The 15,324-nt window shown below is 48.8% G+C and overlaps 5 protein-coding genes across 5 annotated transcripts; 3 read left to right on the forward strand and 2 right to left on the reverse strand.

Annotated features, from left to right (window-relative positions):
* Positions 1-4,781: 4,781 nt before the first annotated feature.
* On the forward strand, positions 4,782-5,588 carry PFICI_00868 (uncharacterized protein; the record flags this gene model as incomplete). The annotated part of the gene is made up of 2 exons (XM_007829449.1): positions 4,782-4,945; positions 5,006-5,588. 2 exons carry the CDS (start codon positions 4,782-4,784, stop codon positions 5,586-5,588), a joined length of 747 nt encoding a protein of 248 aa, XP_007827640.1.
* Positions 5,589-7,725: 2,137 nt separating this feature from the next.
* PFICI_00869 (uncharacterized protein) lies at positions 7,726-8,765 on the reverse strand (the record flags this gene model as incomplete). Its single annotated transcript, XM_007829450.1, has 2 exons — positions 7,726-8,391; positions 8,445-8,765. The coding sequence occupies 2 exons, from the start codon at positions 8,763-8,765 to the stop codon at positions 7,726-7,728; spliced, it is 987 nt and encodes a 328-aa protein (XP_007827641.1).
* Positions 8,766-11,149: 2,384 nt separating this feature from the next.
* PFICI_00870 (uncharacterized protein) lies at positions 11,150-11,643 on the forward strand (the record flags this gene model as incomplete). The annotated part of the gene is made up of 2 exons (XM_007829451.1): positions 11,150-11,289; positions 11,412-11,643. 2 exons carry the CDS (start codon positions 11,150-11,152, stop codon positions 11,641-11,643), a joined length of 372 nt encoding a protein of 123 aa, XP_007827642.1.
* A 520-nt stretch (positions 11,644-12,163) lies between these two features.
* On the reverse strand, positions 12,164-13,198 carry PFICI_00871 (uncharacterized protein; the record flags this gene model as incomplete). The annotated part of the gene is made up of 1 exon (XM_007829452.1): positions 12,164-13,198. One exon carries the CDS (start codon positions 13,196-13,198, stop codon positions 12,164-12,166), a length of 1,035 nt encoding a protein of 344 aa, XP_007827643.1.
* Positions 13,199-14,554: 1,356 nt separating this feature from the next.
* PFICI_00872 (uncharacterized protein) lies at positions 14,555-14,956 on the forward strand (the record flags this gene model as incomplete). The annotated part of the gene is made up of 1 exon (XM_007829453.1): positions 14,555-14,956. The coding sequence occupies one exon, from the start codon at positions 14,555-14,557 to the stop codon at positions 14,954-14,956; it is 402 nt and encodes a 133-aa protein (XP_007827644.1).
* Positions 14,957-15,324: the final 368 nt, after the last annotated feature.

Consider the following 15,324-nt stretch of genomic DNA (forward strand, 5'->3'; position numbering starts at 1 on the left):
CTGGAGCTGACAACAGAGCTGGAGCTGACGATGGGGCTGGAGCTAACCGATGTAGATGCTTCAATGCTTGAAAAGCTGCTGCTGCTCGTCGAGGCGGCGGGAGAGCTGGTCGGGCTCGACGATGGTGATGTTGCAATGGAGCTGATGCTGCTGCTGCTCGTCGAGGCGGCAGGTTGTTGCGTGACCAGAGTAACCGGGAAATTGCCAGGAGCCACTGCGGAACCAATTTCCAATTGATAAGTACCATCACCGAGAGGCAAGAGCTGTGTGGATGTATAGATATCTGGAATGCCCGAGGCAAGGAGAGTACAGCTGAGAATGCCGTTTCCGAGAAGGTTAATGCACTGCAGAGGAGCAGTGACGAGGTCATCGACAGCACAGGTTGAGAAGCTGCAAGTCGCGGGGTCCAATGCGTCCCCAGCAGAATTGATATATGTGCAGCAAATCTGCTGGTTGGCATTGTCACCATTTGCAATGATCAGATTTTGTGTGTCTGGGTCGGTATAAAAGGTGACAGCGGGCGTGTTTGAGCCGAAAATCGCAGGGCTGTTGGGTGCAGTAGGCGATTGAGGCTGCAAGTTGAGGCCATCGGCGCCAGTTCCCGAGCCGGAGCCAAAGATGACATATGTCGGCTCGGGAACAGCGGTTGTAGATTGACTGATGCTGCTAGACAAGGTACTTGACGGGCTGGATGTGGGCAATGTGGGAGAGACGGTAGCAGACGAGCTCACGCCGGGGGCAGACGAGCTCACGCTGGTGGACGAGGAGACTACCGAGCTGACGGGGGTCGTGCTGCTGGTTGGCACAATTGTGGAAGACACACCGGCTGGGGAAGACGAACTGACGGGAGGAGTCGTCGTCGGCGTCGCGCTGTTGATACTACTCGAACTGGAAGGCGTGTTATTAATCGGGCTCAGGCCGATGGGCGTTCTGCCATCTCCAAGGCCGGATCCAATCTCGAGCTGGTATGAGCCATTGGTGAGTGGTTCAATCTGAAGGTCTCTCCAAATTTCGCCAATGGAAGTGGCATTCAGGTAACAATCCAGGTTGAGAAGGCTGGTAATGCTGCCAGTGCATTGCAGCGGTCCGACAGAGGCACCTCCAAGCTGGCAAGTAGAGACGGCGCAAGGAGCTGGGTCAATAGTCAAGTCGCCTTGTCTATATGTACAGCAGATCTGTAGGTCAGGAGTGGTCGGATCAGAATCAGACCCAATCAACTCGTTTGTGACGGGATCTACGGAAAACTGGAAATCGGACGGCGATGGGCTGAGAACAGCAGGCGAGTTGCCCGAGCCTGGTGATTGAGGCTGGAGTTGGAGACCAGTTCCAGCACCACCCGAGGGGTTGGCACCGAAAAGAGGCAATGTGGCTTGAGGGCCCGTTGAAGTAGTCGGGCTGGGGGTGTTGGTCAATGAAGAAATACCGGTCACGGACGAGATGATGCTAGTTGGGATGCTGGTAGGAAAAGAGCTTGTCGGGGTTCCGTTACCGCCTCCAGTAAGCAACGTCACTGGCGAGAAGCCAGGGAAAATCTGGTCGCCAATGTACAGCTGATAACTTCCATCGGGAAGCGGCAAGACCTGGGTATCCTGGAGGATTTGACCAATCGAAGTGGCATTGAGGTAGCAGCTCAAGGCATTGTCGACAGGGCCGGTGCACTGAAGTGGCGCGATACCGGCACCTCCAAGGACACACGTTGAGATCGAGCAAGCAGCCAGGCCAACGGTGAGAGTGCCGGCGCCATAGGCACAGCAGATTTCCTGGTCGAATATCCCGTCACCATTCGTGTCAACCAAGACCTCGTTGGTAACAGGGTCAACCTCGAATTTAATCGGGGACGAGCCTTGACTAAAGACGGCTGGGAGGCCGGCAACGCCAAGTGCAGGCTGAAGCTGAAGTCCATCTGCACCAGTGCCGCTGTTGCCAGCAATGATGGTGAATGTCGGCAGTGCAGGCGCAGTCGTAGTGGAACTGGTCGAGGAAGTTCCCGATGTGACTTGCGAAGTTGATGATGCAGGGGTAGTAGAAGAACCAGGGGTAGTTGTCTGCGAAGTTGCCGGTGTGGTGGGCGTAGATTCGGCGCTTGAACTCGAGGAAGCCGAGACCGAAGATGACACAGGAGTTGATGTAACAGAAGACGTTGGCTCAATGCTGGTGCTCTCAGATGTCGACTCTGTGATGGTTGGCTCGGAAGATGTCGACTCTGTGATGGTTGGCTCGGAAGTCATCGACTCTGAGCTGCTGCTCTCGGATGAAGACGTGGATACAGAACTTGTGCTCTCAGAAGACGTCGACTCTGTGCTGGTTCCCTCGGAAGATGTTGGCTCGGTCACAGTGCTCTCAGATGTAGAGCTGATTGGAGAGCTGGTAACTGACGTTTCCGAGCTCACCGTTACAGGAGGAGACGTGGAAGAAAACGGAGGGTTTGTTGGACCAGTTCCAACAAGAGTGCCGTTTTGACATTGGCCAGCTATGCTCTCCAGATTAGACTCTGTCTCTTCATGATTAAATGTATAGCAAACTCACATGAGTACACCACTAGGTCTACCAGGGTACAACCTGCAGGCGCGACTGTCTCGTCAAACAGAGCATATACCGTGCCGTCCAAAAGTTGACAGAAGCGAGCAAGGCCACCAAAGAAGGCATCATTCGCCCAAACGACCAAGTCATTCTGGATGGAAAAGTCGGTCGTGATGGTGCCAATATTCGGCATGGTAAGATCGAGGAATGGTTCATCTGGATTCGTCGCAATCTTTTGCCCGCCTGCAATCACCTCGCCATTGTCGAACTCGACCAGGACAGCCCTGTCGCAGGTGTCTGGATTCACATCAGTCGCATTTCCGAGGAAGCCTTGGGGAACTTGGCCTGGGATTTGTTCGGTCTCTTGGCGCTTGAATCGAGGAAGCCATCGTCGGGCAACCGCAGGTGCAGTTGCTGCAGGGGAGAGACGGATACTGATAATCTCGAATACTGGCAAGTCTGTTGGAATAATGGTGATCGTAGGTCCTGTAACCGTAGGGAGTGTGATCGTGGGTCCTGTAATAGTAGGTCCTGTAATTGTAGGCCCAGTGATCGTAGGCCCTATGATGGTCACTTCGGTCGTGGCAGTCGATGTGACAATGGCCGAAGTGGTCACCAACGATGTAATCACAGACGAGACAGTATCAGTCGTGGTAAGCGTTACGCTAAAAGTCTCAAGAATGCTAGTAGAGAAGGTGGAAACCGAGGTAACAACAGAAGTGATGAGCGAGGTGACAGTTTGCGTATTGTCAATGATGATGGTTGTAGGCACCTCAGTGGTGGCCGTGATGGTGGTGGTCAGAATGGTAGGCTGGTAAGTGCTGTGAGTCTCAATGATCTCTGAGGTAACTGGGTAGACAGTTTGACCCTCGGTGGCATAAGACCACACAAGCGTTCCCGTCTCGTAGATTTCACTGGAGTCAACGTGGTAGCCGTTGCTTTCCTCTGGGCCTACGATGCCTGCAGAGTAGAAACCACCAACTGGGTCGGAATCGTCAGTCGGCCAAGCCCAGTTGGAATCATCAGTGGGCCAAGGACTGTCGCCTCCGTAGCCCGGCTCAGGTCCAACATTGTAGCCGCCGGTCTCTTCTGGGCCTACCGAAGGAGTGTAAGGTGCAAGATAAGTAACTGTTCGCACAGTACATTGACCTGGATCCTCTTCTCCTCGCTTGGCGCCCAAAACCAGCGGCGCATAGAGCGAAAGCGCTGCGAGCGCGCGCATGGTCGCTGCAAAGATTGAAATGAAGTAAAAGAGTGTGTGAATAACAATGAAAAAGAGTGACAAAGTTGGATAATGTGCAGCTTGGCGATTGATCATTCGACTCTTTGGTTCCAGGCAATAATCAGATATATATACAGATTTGCAGTCACGGACAATTTGCCATCTCAATTTACTTTCGTCTGTGTTTTTAATTGCCGCTGTCAATTTGATAAAGTGCCTGTCTCGTCTCAAGCCCCCATAATAAATTGAAAGCTTGTAGCGTCCATGGTTCAAGCCTTTTCCATTAAACGCTCACGACGTTGCAATGGCTAATTAAGCAACCAGGTGATGCTCAAGGGGATTCAAATAAAGTTCACGTCAAAATGTTCATTCTAGAACATGCCTAATTAAACCATGTACTAATGACAAAACGGTATTGTTTTATTAATTGTTTCGGGCAACCAGCAATGAGCAATTTAGCTTTAGCTCTGGGGTTAAGAATCACGATTGAGCCCTGTCAGGTGGACTTGAGTCTCAGCCGCATCATATGGACTGACGAAAGAATGAGCATTTACGCCCAAAGCTGAATTAAATTTACATGCCCCCAAATGTGTTGTGAAAAGCCTCTATAGTGGCTTGCAACGCAATCTGCCAGTCTTTGTCTAGGTAGTCCAAGTGAAAAGAAGGAGTAACAGACAGGGAGAAGGAGAAGTTGATAAGAGAGGTACAAAAAACTCCTCAAAGAAAATATGGAAGCCGGGCTGTGTGCAGCGACCTTTGCTCATTCATTCAGACAAGGCCAAGAATTCAGGGGTCGATAATCTTCTTTCCAATCATGTGAGCAAAAACAGAGTCTGTTCTGCTCGAATGTCTCTGGAACCAATGTAACTAGATATGCAAAATTACTGGTTTCAAGATAACGTCGATCGCCGTTTACAACGACTGGTTTCTGCAAGAAGCCGGATAAGATATATGGACAAGCCCGCCTCGACTTGCAGAGCATCTATTCTCACGACTTACGACTTTACTCAGGCAACTTACACTCGTTTAAATTATTGCCATGAAATCACCAGCTTTGCTTGCGCTGGCTGCGCTGGGCGCCTGCCCAGGTCTTGCGGCAGCACAATTGTATTCCATCTTTACTTCTGTCATTACAGAGTGTGATGCCGAAGACGTGTATCCAACAGAGGTCTACCCAGTAGAGACTGCACAGTACTCGGACGGGTCAGTGGCCTACAATATGCCATCATGTGCCTGTGGCTGTGAGTCTTGTACGTACACCAGTGTCTACACCACTTCGTACCCCATCCTCTGTCCGACGGGTGCAACGACGCAAACCTACACCATCACCGAGACATATGCAGGAGCGTCTTCACTGCCGACCTTTGCAGAGCCCACGACCACCCCCTATGGCTTCACCACCAGTCATGCTGTTTGCGACGTGTGCGGCGAGCAGCCGATCACGACGACCATCACCTGTCCCAGCGGCGGAGCCACGTACATTGCTGCCACGACTGACGCTTACGACACTGAGGCACCCGTGTACCCAACGACTGGGAAGAATGCAACCGCCAACCATCCCGCCGCCACCAGCAAGTCACATGCAGAGGGAGAGACGTCTACCGGGACAATCACCAAGACGCTGGCCCCAGAGCAGTCTTCTTCTGGCTATCACGCCGAGAAGCCAACGCAGACTGGCAGTGCTGATGCTACGTACAAGGCGAGCACCAAGAGCGCTGATGCTGAAAACACCAGCGGCTACAAGGCGCAGTCGACAAAGCCCGTCACTGTCAGTGGTGCTTCCGAAACTTCTGGCCGGTCGATATCCTTGCTCATATTCATTGGATCGGTCATTGCACTTTTTTGAAATGACTATTCACGAAATCAGGTTGAAGCATATTTATTATTAATTACAATAATGTATAATGATGTAAATAGCTTTCTTCTACCACTTCTTTCTATGATTTTTATGGATTCCCTTTTTTCTGCTTGGAATGTATTAGTGCCCACCTGCCCAGCATGTGCCGGAAGCAAATCTTCGAGGATAAGGCAACCAGCAGCTGGGTTCATGTCTGTTGATATTTTATGGCCAATAGTCTTGTGTTGAGCGGTCAATATTGTTTGATCAGTCGGAACAGCAAGAACATGAGTCTACGAGATGAATATTAAAGAGCTTGCATAAAGATGAAACTCATCACCAATTTGATCAACGGGAAAACCCCGGTAAATATATCAGTGTAGTCTGCCACATGGGTCTGTCTGCTGATGGATTGGTGTTTTTATAATTCATGACGAGGCAAAGTGATCTGACTTGTTCGAATGATTAAAGAAAATAATGATGCCGTTTCTCATTCTGGCCACGGCCTGAATGACCATATAGTTAGAGCAAGTATACACTACACGATGATTCGATGAACATTGGACTCCACAAGCTTTACTCAAACTAGGGCATTTTAGTCCCTAGAACCCTACCTTTATTGGGCAGTGGACAGAGAGGTCGCCTGCCAAATTGGGTTCAGAATTAGTCCCTCCCTTCCAGCAAGCCGTGTGACAGGTTGAAGCATGAGGGGTAAAAGTCATATGGTAGGTAGAGTCATCCCACCGGCCCTGAGCCGTTTTCTCGACTCTTTTGCTCCTTTTTGGCGAATGACCTCGATGGGAGAACAAGCTGATTTCCCCGATTGTATGGCCAATGACTGTATTATGTTGTTGCGGCATTTTGTGCTGTTGCGATTGACATGTCATTATCCTACAATGCCGTCTAAATGATTCCAGAGACGAGGGCGTGCGAAGCCTTGGCCAGATTTTGTGCATTTCATTACGGGCGATTGTCATGCGATGCGATACGATGCAGTGCAAAGTTCGAGTATTGCCACCTATACGCCGACACTTGCGAGCAGAGCGGCGCCTGTCGGGTTTCGACTATTGCCCTTGCCAGTATCAACTATGCATGTCCATATCGATCGTCGACGCCAGCGAAGACATTTTGCATAATTCAACACAAATAATAAGGCAACGTGTTGGTGGGCAGAGTGGCAGGTCGGTTGGCCTGGGAGGGGTGGGGGACAGGGGCATTGTCGCCCATACGCTAACCCGGAGTTTAGCCGGAGGTGGGTACATAGATTCTAATGAAGCTTAAATCTTCGCCTTCGGGCATTTGGTCAAATTGAAACGATACAGAGAAGATTAGCATGGCCCCTGCACGTAAGTCTACTGTTCAATTCCACTGTCGCACCGACAGATAGCTAACCATCTCATAGTAAGGATGACACGCTTTTCAAAGATGAGCAAACCAATTTTTTTGTCTTTTTTTTTTCTGCCTTATATAATTATAACTTGACACATCTTTGCTATAACTATGCAGCTATTCTTGAGGTGATATTGCAAGCTTTTGTTAGCCATTTAAATTAAAGCGCAGCCTATTATTTGCTTATTTTACTTTTTCCTTCATGCAGCTGGGTATCATTACAAATGCACCCATTACGATTAGGTTCTTGTTATTCTTGCTATGCAGCTCGGGACTTTGAGCGCTGTCTTGAACATGCAGGCGACCATGCAAAACATCACGCCAAACTTCGGGCGTCTCGCTATTAATTATTGAGGACTTTTCTCCAACCATTTCGTGTCGGATACGCCGATAGTCAAGCTTCAAAGTATGTAGGGAAATATCTGCTTGGTATGGATCACTCCGCAGGGTTTCATAAGAGCAGGCTATCGAGAGGCTTCGCCAACTGGGCATCACGACCCTAGAAGACCTTCAACGACCAACAATTTGCAAGTACTAGTTTTCAGAAGAACTCAATTATGGGGAGTTTTCAGAGGATTGTTGCCTCTCTAGCTAAAGTAAACAAGCATGATGGAATGCATCAATGCAGAATCCCTCCCAGTCAAACCATTCCTCAAAGTCAACGAATAAGCCGGGATGCCACGCACCGATAAGAGGACCCCCTTTCTGCCAGAATAGCCCTCATCTGCCAAATCCGCCCGTGTTGAAGGCCACAACACTACGTCAAACTGTTTGTGATCTTTTGTCTTTTTGCGCTCTTCGAGTAGACAAGAGTGCGCTTCTTCAGACGTTCACCAATCTCACGAAGCTTTTTGAAATCCTCCTCCTCCAAAGGCAATTGAACCAAAGATGCAGTTGCAGATAGGGCACTGATCTGGTCCATGAAGGTATCCGTACGACGCCGGCTCATGAAGCTGGCTATCTTGTTCAATGCGCCCTTGATGATGCGATGGCCGAGGACAGCTTCATGCTGCTGAGCAACAGTCCCCTCAAAGTCATTATAGTCTTGTTTACAATTGTAGAGGGTCTCTTTGGCCATCTTGGCAAATTCCACAAAATCAGACCGCCGAAGGACATTCTCGTCAATTTCAGCATGCTTGAATTGCATTCGAGCTTTGATAGAGAACACAGTTTCTTCATGCAATTCGGCCATTGCCACGGCCTTCTTGACCTCTTCCTTGATGGTATCCTCATCAGAGCACAAATCTATGTTATGCTGACAGATAATGAGGAAGAACTCCAGAGAGAAATAGCTCAAGCGTTCTCCCAACTTATGCTCCAGGATTGAGTCTTCTCCATTCTCATCTCTGGGATTTTCACAGAGGATTTGATGGACCTTCTGAATAATGTCATAGTTAAGGACTCTGTACTTGGGGTCGAGAGCCTGGTAGCCATATTAGATGCGGTGGCGAGTCTTTCAAGAGGCTGACAGCATACCGAGAATTCTTTTACCAAGAGTATGGCCTCCTTCTTGGTGATATTTTGCTCAAAGCACATGAACGCTGTGACACCATCGTTGCGTGAAGGGGGACGATTCTCAGTGGTTTCATGGAAAGCGGCGAAGCGGTAGTCCTCATCTCGCTGAGCCATGTGCACCTTCCAGTCCAAGCAAATTTTGGATGCCATATCGCCAATCGTAGTAATGGCGAAAGGATTTGCAGTTCCGGATCGTGACACGATGTCTATGGTGATGGGACCATCTTGGACAATGTCCGAAGCCGCAGGGATGGCATCTCTTTGTCCGAATAGGCTGGCCATGACTAAAACAAGTAGAAGATATTAGTACTATTTAGGTATGAGAGTATTTCGAAGAGCAAAGCCGAACCTTCTTCAATCGACACAGGTCCCCTTTGATGGACCAGGTCTAATTTCTGAGTGTAGATGCGTATATGAATGTGCGCTTGTTGCGAAATAAAGTGAGATTGAGTTGGGCGAGGAAGAGAAACTCAGTCACTGCCACGAGACAATAGCTTCAAAGTTTGCTTGACTCGGCAGTGTGAGGCAACTACCTTTTATGAGGCCAGTTGAGAAGTTAAAAATGAAACGAGATGGGAATGTGTTGAATAAAAAAAGAGAGTGACTGTGGTGTGACCAAGTGGCAAGTACGGAAATTGGAAATAGAATTTGGAACCTCTGGAAACTCAAAGACCTGAGCAAGTTCGAGATACAATTGCTGTTTGTCCACCAATGTCAGATCTATGAGACAACTTACTCTGCTTGATAGCAGGGAGCGTTGTCTACCCGACAATCTCCAGGTATGTTGAATTGACGAACTTGATGGGGCAAGAAAGAGATATCGAGATTCACAGATATTGCGATCTCTTGAGGTGGATTGTTGTGGGCGCCTAATCACAAAAGTGACTCTCTCGCAAGCTGAGTTGTCTGCCCTAGCTTAAGCAGGGACGTCGCAGCCGGTTGATAAGACACTGGTAAATGGAATTGAATTTTGCATTGGAGTGGCGAGGTGAAAGAGGATTGATTCTTGCAACGCGCTGAAGCGCAAGAGAGACTTGGTTGCGATGTCGATTGTCCCGGGCAGTTACGTCGAAAATGTATACTGTTGCAGAGCTTGGCAACTCGGCGCTCTTGTCCAATCATCTACAACAAGAAAAGAGAGAGAAAGAGAAAAAGATTTGAGATTGACGATGCAGCGTAATTACATTGCCATACAGCGAACTTCTCGTGAAATCTCTGCCAATGCACATGTGAGGTCTGTCCATTGAACGCCACTAGAAATGGACTTCAAAGTCTACTTGACTCGAATGTATGAGGCGACTACCTTTTGTGAGGCCAATTGACAAGTGAAAAGTGGAAAGAGATGCTACGCATTCCCGACATTGTCTTGTCCGCTCGTCACATCGCATCGCAGCCTGCGCCTGATTGTCCCGCTACCCACTAGCTAGCCACCTTTTATATTACTATTCAGTAGCACGTTTCTCGAACATTAACTTTGGTAATTGATATATCATCTTATAAGATTGGACAATAGAAACAACACGACAAGGAGCCGAGGCTTATTTGTTACAAATATCTATCAGTGCTCTTATATACCTACCCAGCACTACAAGAAGCATAAATGTGGATATTCACAAGTCTTAGTGCTGAAAGGCTATTCAAGGCCCATGATGATTGTACGTTGGAATCCCATCTCAAATTCGAGTTCCTGGTATTGACATCATTTGTTACTGGAGGTAGTCCATACCCGTAAAGCCTCGGCCTAGACTGCCGTACATTCATGTGGTGCAGGTTTGCGCAAGTCGATTGCGCGACTGCATGACTTGTTACAGCAGTCACGTTGGCAAGTAGGGTGCGCAAGTCATGGCACTTCCTTGCCCCGTAGTGCTTCCATAATTTACATGGACGAATGCAGTTCGTGACAGCTTTGCATGCAGCGTCCAGCCATGCAATCCAGCTTATGCAAGTGCCGCTGAGTACACGGCAGTCAGGGGCTCCTGGTGAACTACATGACGCCTTCACTAGCTGGCAATCTACGGTACACGCCAGCAGATCATCTGCGCCCGAGATCTTGTGTGTTTATTGGTTTTTGCTTCCATTTTGCCGAGTCTTGTGTGAAATCGCAGTAGTGATGCCCAAGTTCAATGTGACAATGGCATTGATAGTGCAAATCAGAACAATGTCCGATACTATGGCTGTACTGGTCAACACAAATGTTTGGACATTACAGTCGGAACTCTTGAACAGGTAATCGTAGGGAATATGACATGTCCTACTCAAACAGCGGGTTGATTTATAGTGGATGACATCCGTGTCGCGACATATCAAGACAATTACTGCAATTATGGCAAGTTCCTCTGACAGCGATATCGCCGGCCACGACCTACTCGAGTGGAAATAGCGGATCAAGCCATTGTAAGGTGTCAAGGGGTATTCTTGCTCGGCCCGCGTGAGAAACATGGCAAATACGTCTGGCCTGTTGGTGTTCATTGGGAAGGAACTCGTGACAGTGTCTTGGAATTTTTACTCAAGGGGGGAACCTGAACCTTTTTTTCTTTCTTCTTCTTAACTTCTTCATTCACAAATTGATTCACACAACATCCACTGTGTAATTGTTCCAATTTATTCACGGATACTTTCAGATCACGGGCAAACACAATCAATCCAAGTTGCAGAAGAACTTCACCATGCAGTCCACAGCGGTTCACAAAAACGCAAGACTATACGTCTTGATAAGGCCAGAACAAATCAACAGAGTTCTTGATAGCATGAACACTAGCAATTCTCAACCGTTCTTCGCGCGTTTAGTGCATCTGCCTTGTCCAGGGTATGGTTCGGCAGGGCCAATCGCATTCAGGTATTTACATACTCTTTATCCCAGATTCCCAACCCCATTCTCCATGGCCTCGGTCCTACAGTGATAACCTAACATACCTTGTGTGTATTCAGGCTCGCGGACGTGGACGAAGGTGACCAAAAGGATGCGGTAGATCCACCTTATGCGGTGGTTCCCTCCTACCAGGAAATGCCTCCTAATCGCATCATGCCCGATGGTGAGGCGGAGAGAGACGACGACAATAACGACAACGAGAGCTCCAACGATGCCGACAAGAAACGTCGTAAATACAAAGACATTGATGCTGAAGACGATGACGCCAACGATAATGGCAGCAAGCATTAGCGTGTTGCGCCCACTACGCGGAAGGGCAATTCTGAGCAAGAGCCTGCCAACTTCAGCACTGAAGATTATGGCCTCGTTCTCCAAAAAGAAGTGATGAAATGAAGGAGCATCGATTCTTGCAAAACGTTTGATGGCAAGAGAGACTTGTTTGCAGTATTAGTTACGATGGGCAGGGTACATTGACGCTGAGAAGTAGTACTGTAGAGCTTGGCACTCGGGGTTCCTTATCCAATCATCCATGATCAAACAAAATATAAACACATTTCAATACTAAATGGACAATATCGCGTGAACAAGCTGCTCCTACGAATGGGAAGACTCAAGAAATTCCTGCCTATGCACATGTGAGGTATGCCAATCCCATATCACAAGAGCCGTATCCCTCCTGTCGTTACCAACAAAGATACAACCGTCCAACCAATGCTGAACGACAATGCCGCAAAAGCGAACCCTGCATTGGGCCCCTCACAATATTGCAAGCTCCCCAGGATCGACTATAATAGCTAGATAGGTACAGTAGCTAAGCAGGCGTCTCCCAAGCATCGCCAACCCGAAAGCCGTTTGGGAATGGGTCCTGCGGATCGAGTACAACTTGCTGAAAACTCGAGATCCAGGCACTACCCTTGATAGAAGGTAGTATGGCATCATAATCCCCAACCTTGGTGGTTCCCAGCACGCCACCTTCAAACTCTGTCCCGATAATGCTCACATGCCGGACTTTTTCTCCAACGGCAAGTTGGCCACGCGCATGCATGACGGCCATTCTAGCGGAGCAGCCAGTGCCGCATGGGCTTCGATCAAGTCTGCCAGGAGAAACGACGACGGTATTTCTGGCCAACTTGCCGGTTGGGCAATCTTGATGCGGCACCGTGAACATGAAGTTTGTGACTCCGTGAATACCTGGGTTCTCGGGGTGGGCAGGATGGATCTTGGCCTGAACGGCTCTCTTGATCAGCTCTCCATACTCGACAAGCTTTTTGCCATGGACAGAGTCATGTGACAGGCCAGTACAGGCAATATCCACAATGGCATACATCATGCCGCCCCAGGCGATATCGCAGAGAACCTTGCCCAATCCCGGCACTTCTACCTCGAAGTCGAGGGCCACCACAAACGAGGGGACATTGTGCACTTCGACCGATTGACACTTTCCATCCTGGCAGTCTGCCGTGGCGGTAACGAGGCCCGCCACAGTATCTAGAGTAATCTTGGTCGTGGGTTCTTGCATCTTGATCATGCCCGTCTCGAGGAGGACCGTGGTGGTACATATCGTGTTGGAGCCCGACATGGCCGCATACTCTTCGCACTCCATGGTGAGAAAGCCGGCGTCGGCGCGCGGGTCGCAGGGCGGCAGAATGAGGTTGGCGCACTTGGCTGACCGACCCCGCGGCTCGTTGAGTAGAAGCTGTCGAATTTGATCGTCCTTGGTTAAAAAGTGAAGCATCTTGTCGTACATGGTCTTGCCCGCGACGTCGAGAACGCCTCCCACCACGACGTCGCCAACTTCGCCCGCGGCATGGACGCCCACTACATTGAATGTTCTCAAAAAGCGCATGACTGCAGTAAAACGCCAAGAAGACAAGAAATGAGTGCACAAAATAGAGCTACGTAGGCGGTGTATTTCAAAACCAGTAGCGAGTTTAAACATGTACTTGGGCGAAATCAGGACCTATAGGTTACAACTAATAGGTACTACGTGCTAAAGAGCCTATACTGTAGGTGGGTCTACTATTTGAGAAGGTTTCCGCGGAGACAAGTGACCCACCTCGCCTGATAAGGTGGGAGGACACTCCAAAGAAGAAGGCGATCCCGGGATCTGCTGACCTATAGCATCTTTTCATGTCTCGCGACCATGAGCCTAGAATGCAGTGATTTTCGCTACTCAAGGATGGCAACGGCGGAATGAGAGGCTTGGCCTTTGTCAAGGTTTTTTTTTTGCTGACTTTATGCCATAATTCAATAATTCATCATCGGAATGCATGCCTACACATTTGTCTATTCACCGAGGGGACAATGTAGGTGGGTAGCTCAGGGCCCAGCTAGTGCCCATTCCACGCAGACAGCTCAGTTGGACGACCTAACGATACTCGCTGTGCCTCTACCCTGGGGACGATTGTTAAACAGCTGCAAGACATTTTTCAACCACCGATAATGATATTGTTTAGCTTGGAGACAGAGTTTTGCGTCTCTGTGTAGAAACCTTTCATGATGCCAGGGCGTGTAGCCTCAGGAAAGCCCTATTCAGTCAAAAGGGCAAGCATAGGTGGAAAAAATGCACGGCGATGGTGACGATGGTCAAAATGTATAGGAGAAAGTAGAGATGAGATGCGCGGTCCAGAATCACTGAACGGGCCAATATATCATGCACATGACTTTTCTCAACGCAATTGTTTCTCGATCCTGTAATAATGATGTTGCCCGTATAAGATCCAGCAGGTGCTGTTTCCCTTGGTACTATAAAGGTATACCGCATAACTTGAAACCATTGCTTGTCCAATCAAATGTAATTAACAATACTATACACTGGACTAGTTGCCAGTTGCGCGCCCCACCCTGCACTACTTCCAGCACTTGCCTCGGCGTCTGAGCAACTAGATACCTATGTACTTGCCCACTGGTCGCATATCAGAAAATCCCATCTTTGCAACTACCCTCATCAAAGTACATTACTCTCAAGAAGAAGCTACTCGGGAGAAGTTACTCGAGCTTGGTTTCTCGTTCAGATCAGTTCATGGATCCGTCAACTACCTCGTCATAGTTCATGGTCGCCAAGAGGAAGGCACCCATCCCCCTACTTTGACTCGATTTTATCGACATTAGCAAATGCGAGAACAGTCCGCCTCCAGAACATCACTCACGCCTTGATCTTTGACATCCGATCTTCGCCTTCTGCAGACTCCATCCCATGACCATGGCGTCTCAATCAAACATGACACTCGTCGAGATCGCCAAGACAACCAGCGAGATTCTCTACTCGGTTATCCGCATCCTAGAGATGGTACTTCTCAACATAGATGAGTTGATCCGCAAGGAAAAGAACGACCTTCGCGAGGATCAGGACGGCCTTGGTCAGCTAAAGAACGACCTTCGCCTGGTAAAGAACAACCTTCGGCAGCTAAAAGAGAGATTTTGCGAGCTAGAGATGATGTTTCGCACAAGAAAGATGGAGCTTCGCGAGCTAGAAATGAAGATTCGCAAGCTAGAAATGAAGATTCGCAAGCGAAAAATGGTTCTTCACGAGCTAGAGGAGAAGCATCGACAGAGCAAGAAGTTGTGTCGCGAGATGAGCCAGAACTGTCTTACACTCATTTAAGCTCTTGACCTTGATCACCTCGCCTTCGAATCCATCAAGGAAAAGTTGAGAGTTTACAACGGTGAGCCACGGGGAAGTCCAATTCTAGAAGCAGCAATTTGCTAATGAAACGTGAATAGATGCCTTTGAAGCGGCAAGGATTAGGTCAATGGCGACAGGAATCATGGAGAACCCCCCCATGATTCAAGCTTTGATGGTCCCAGTAAGGGCAGCAACATCACTGGCTTTGTTATTCAGTCAGACCATTAGGAAGGCATCGAGAAGTCCATTAAACAGTTTTTCAACCCGGTTAAACCACGTCAGGGTTGAAGTGAGGACATTGAGCCATGAATAATATGGAGGACATGCAAGGACTGCTCACCAATATT

Source organism: Pestalotiopsis fici, assembly GCF_000516985.1.
Source record: "Pestalotiopsis fici W106-1 unplaced genomic scaffold PFICI_Scf_1, whole genome shotgun sequence".
Lineage (NCBI taxonomy): Eukaryota > Fungi > Ascomycota > Sordariomycetes > Amphisphaeriales > Sporocadaceae > Pestalotiopsis > Pestalotiopsis fici.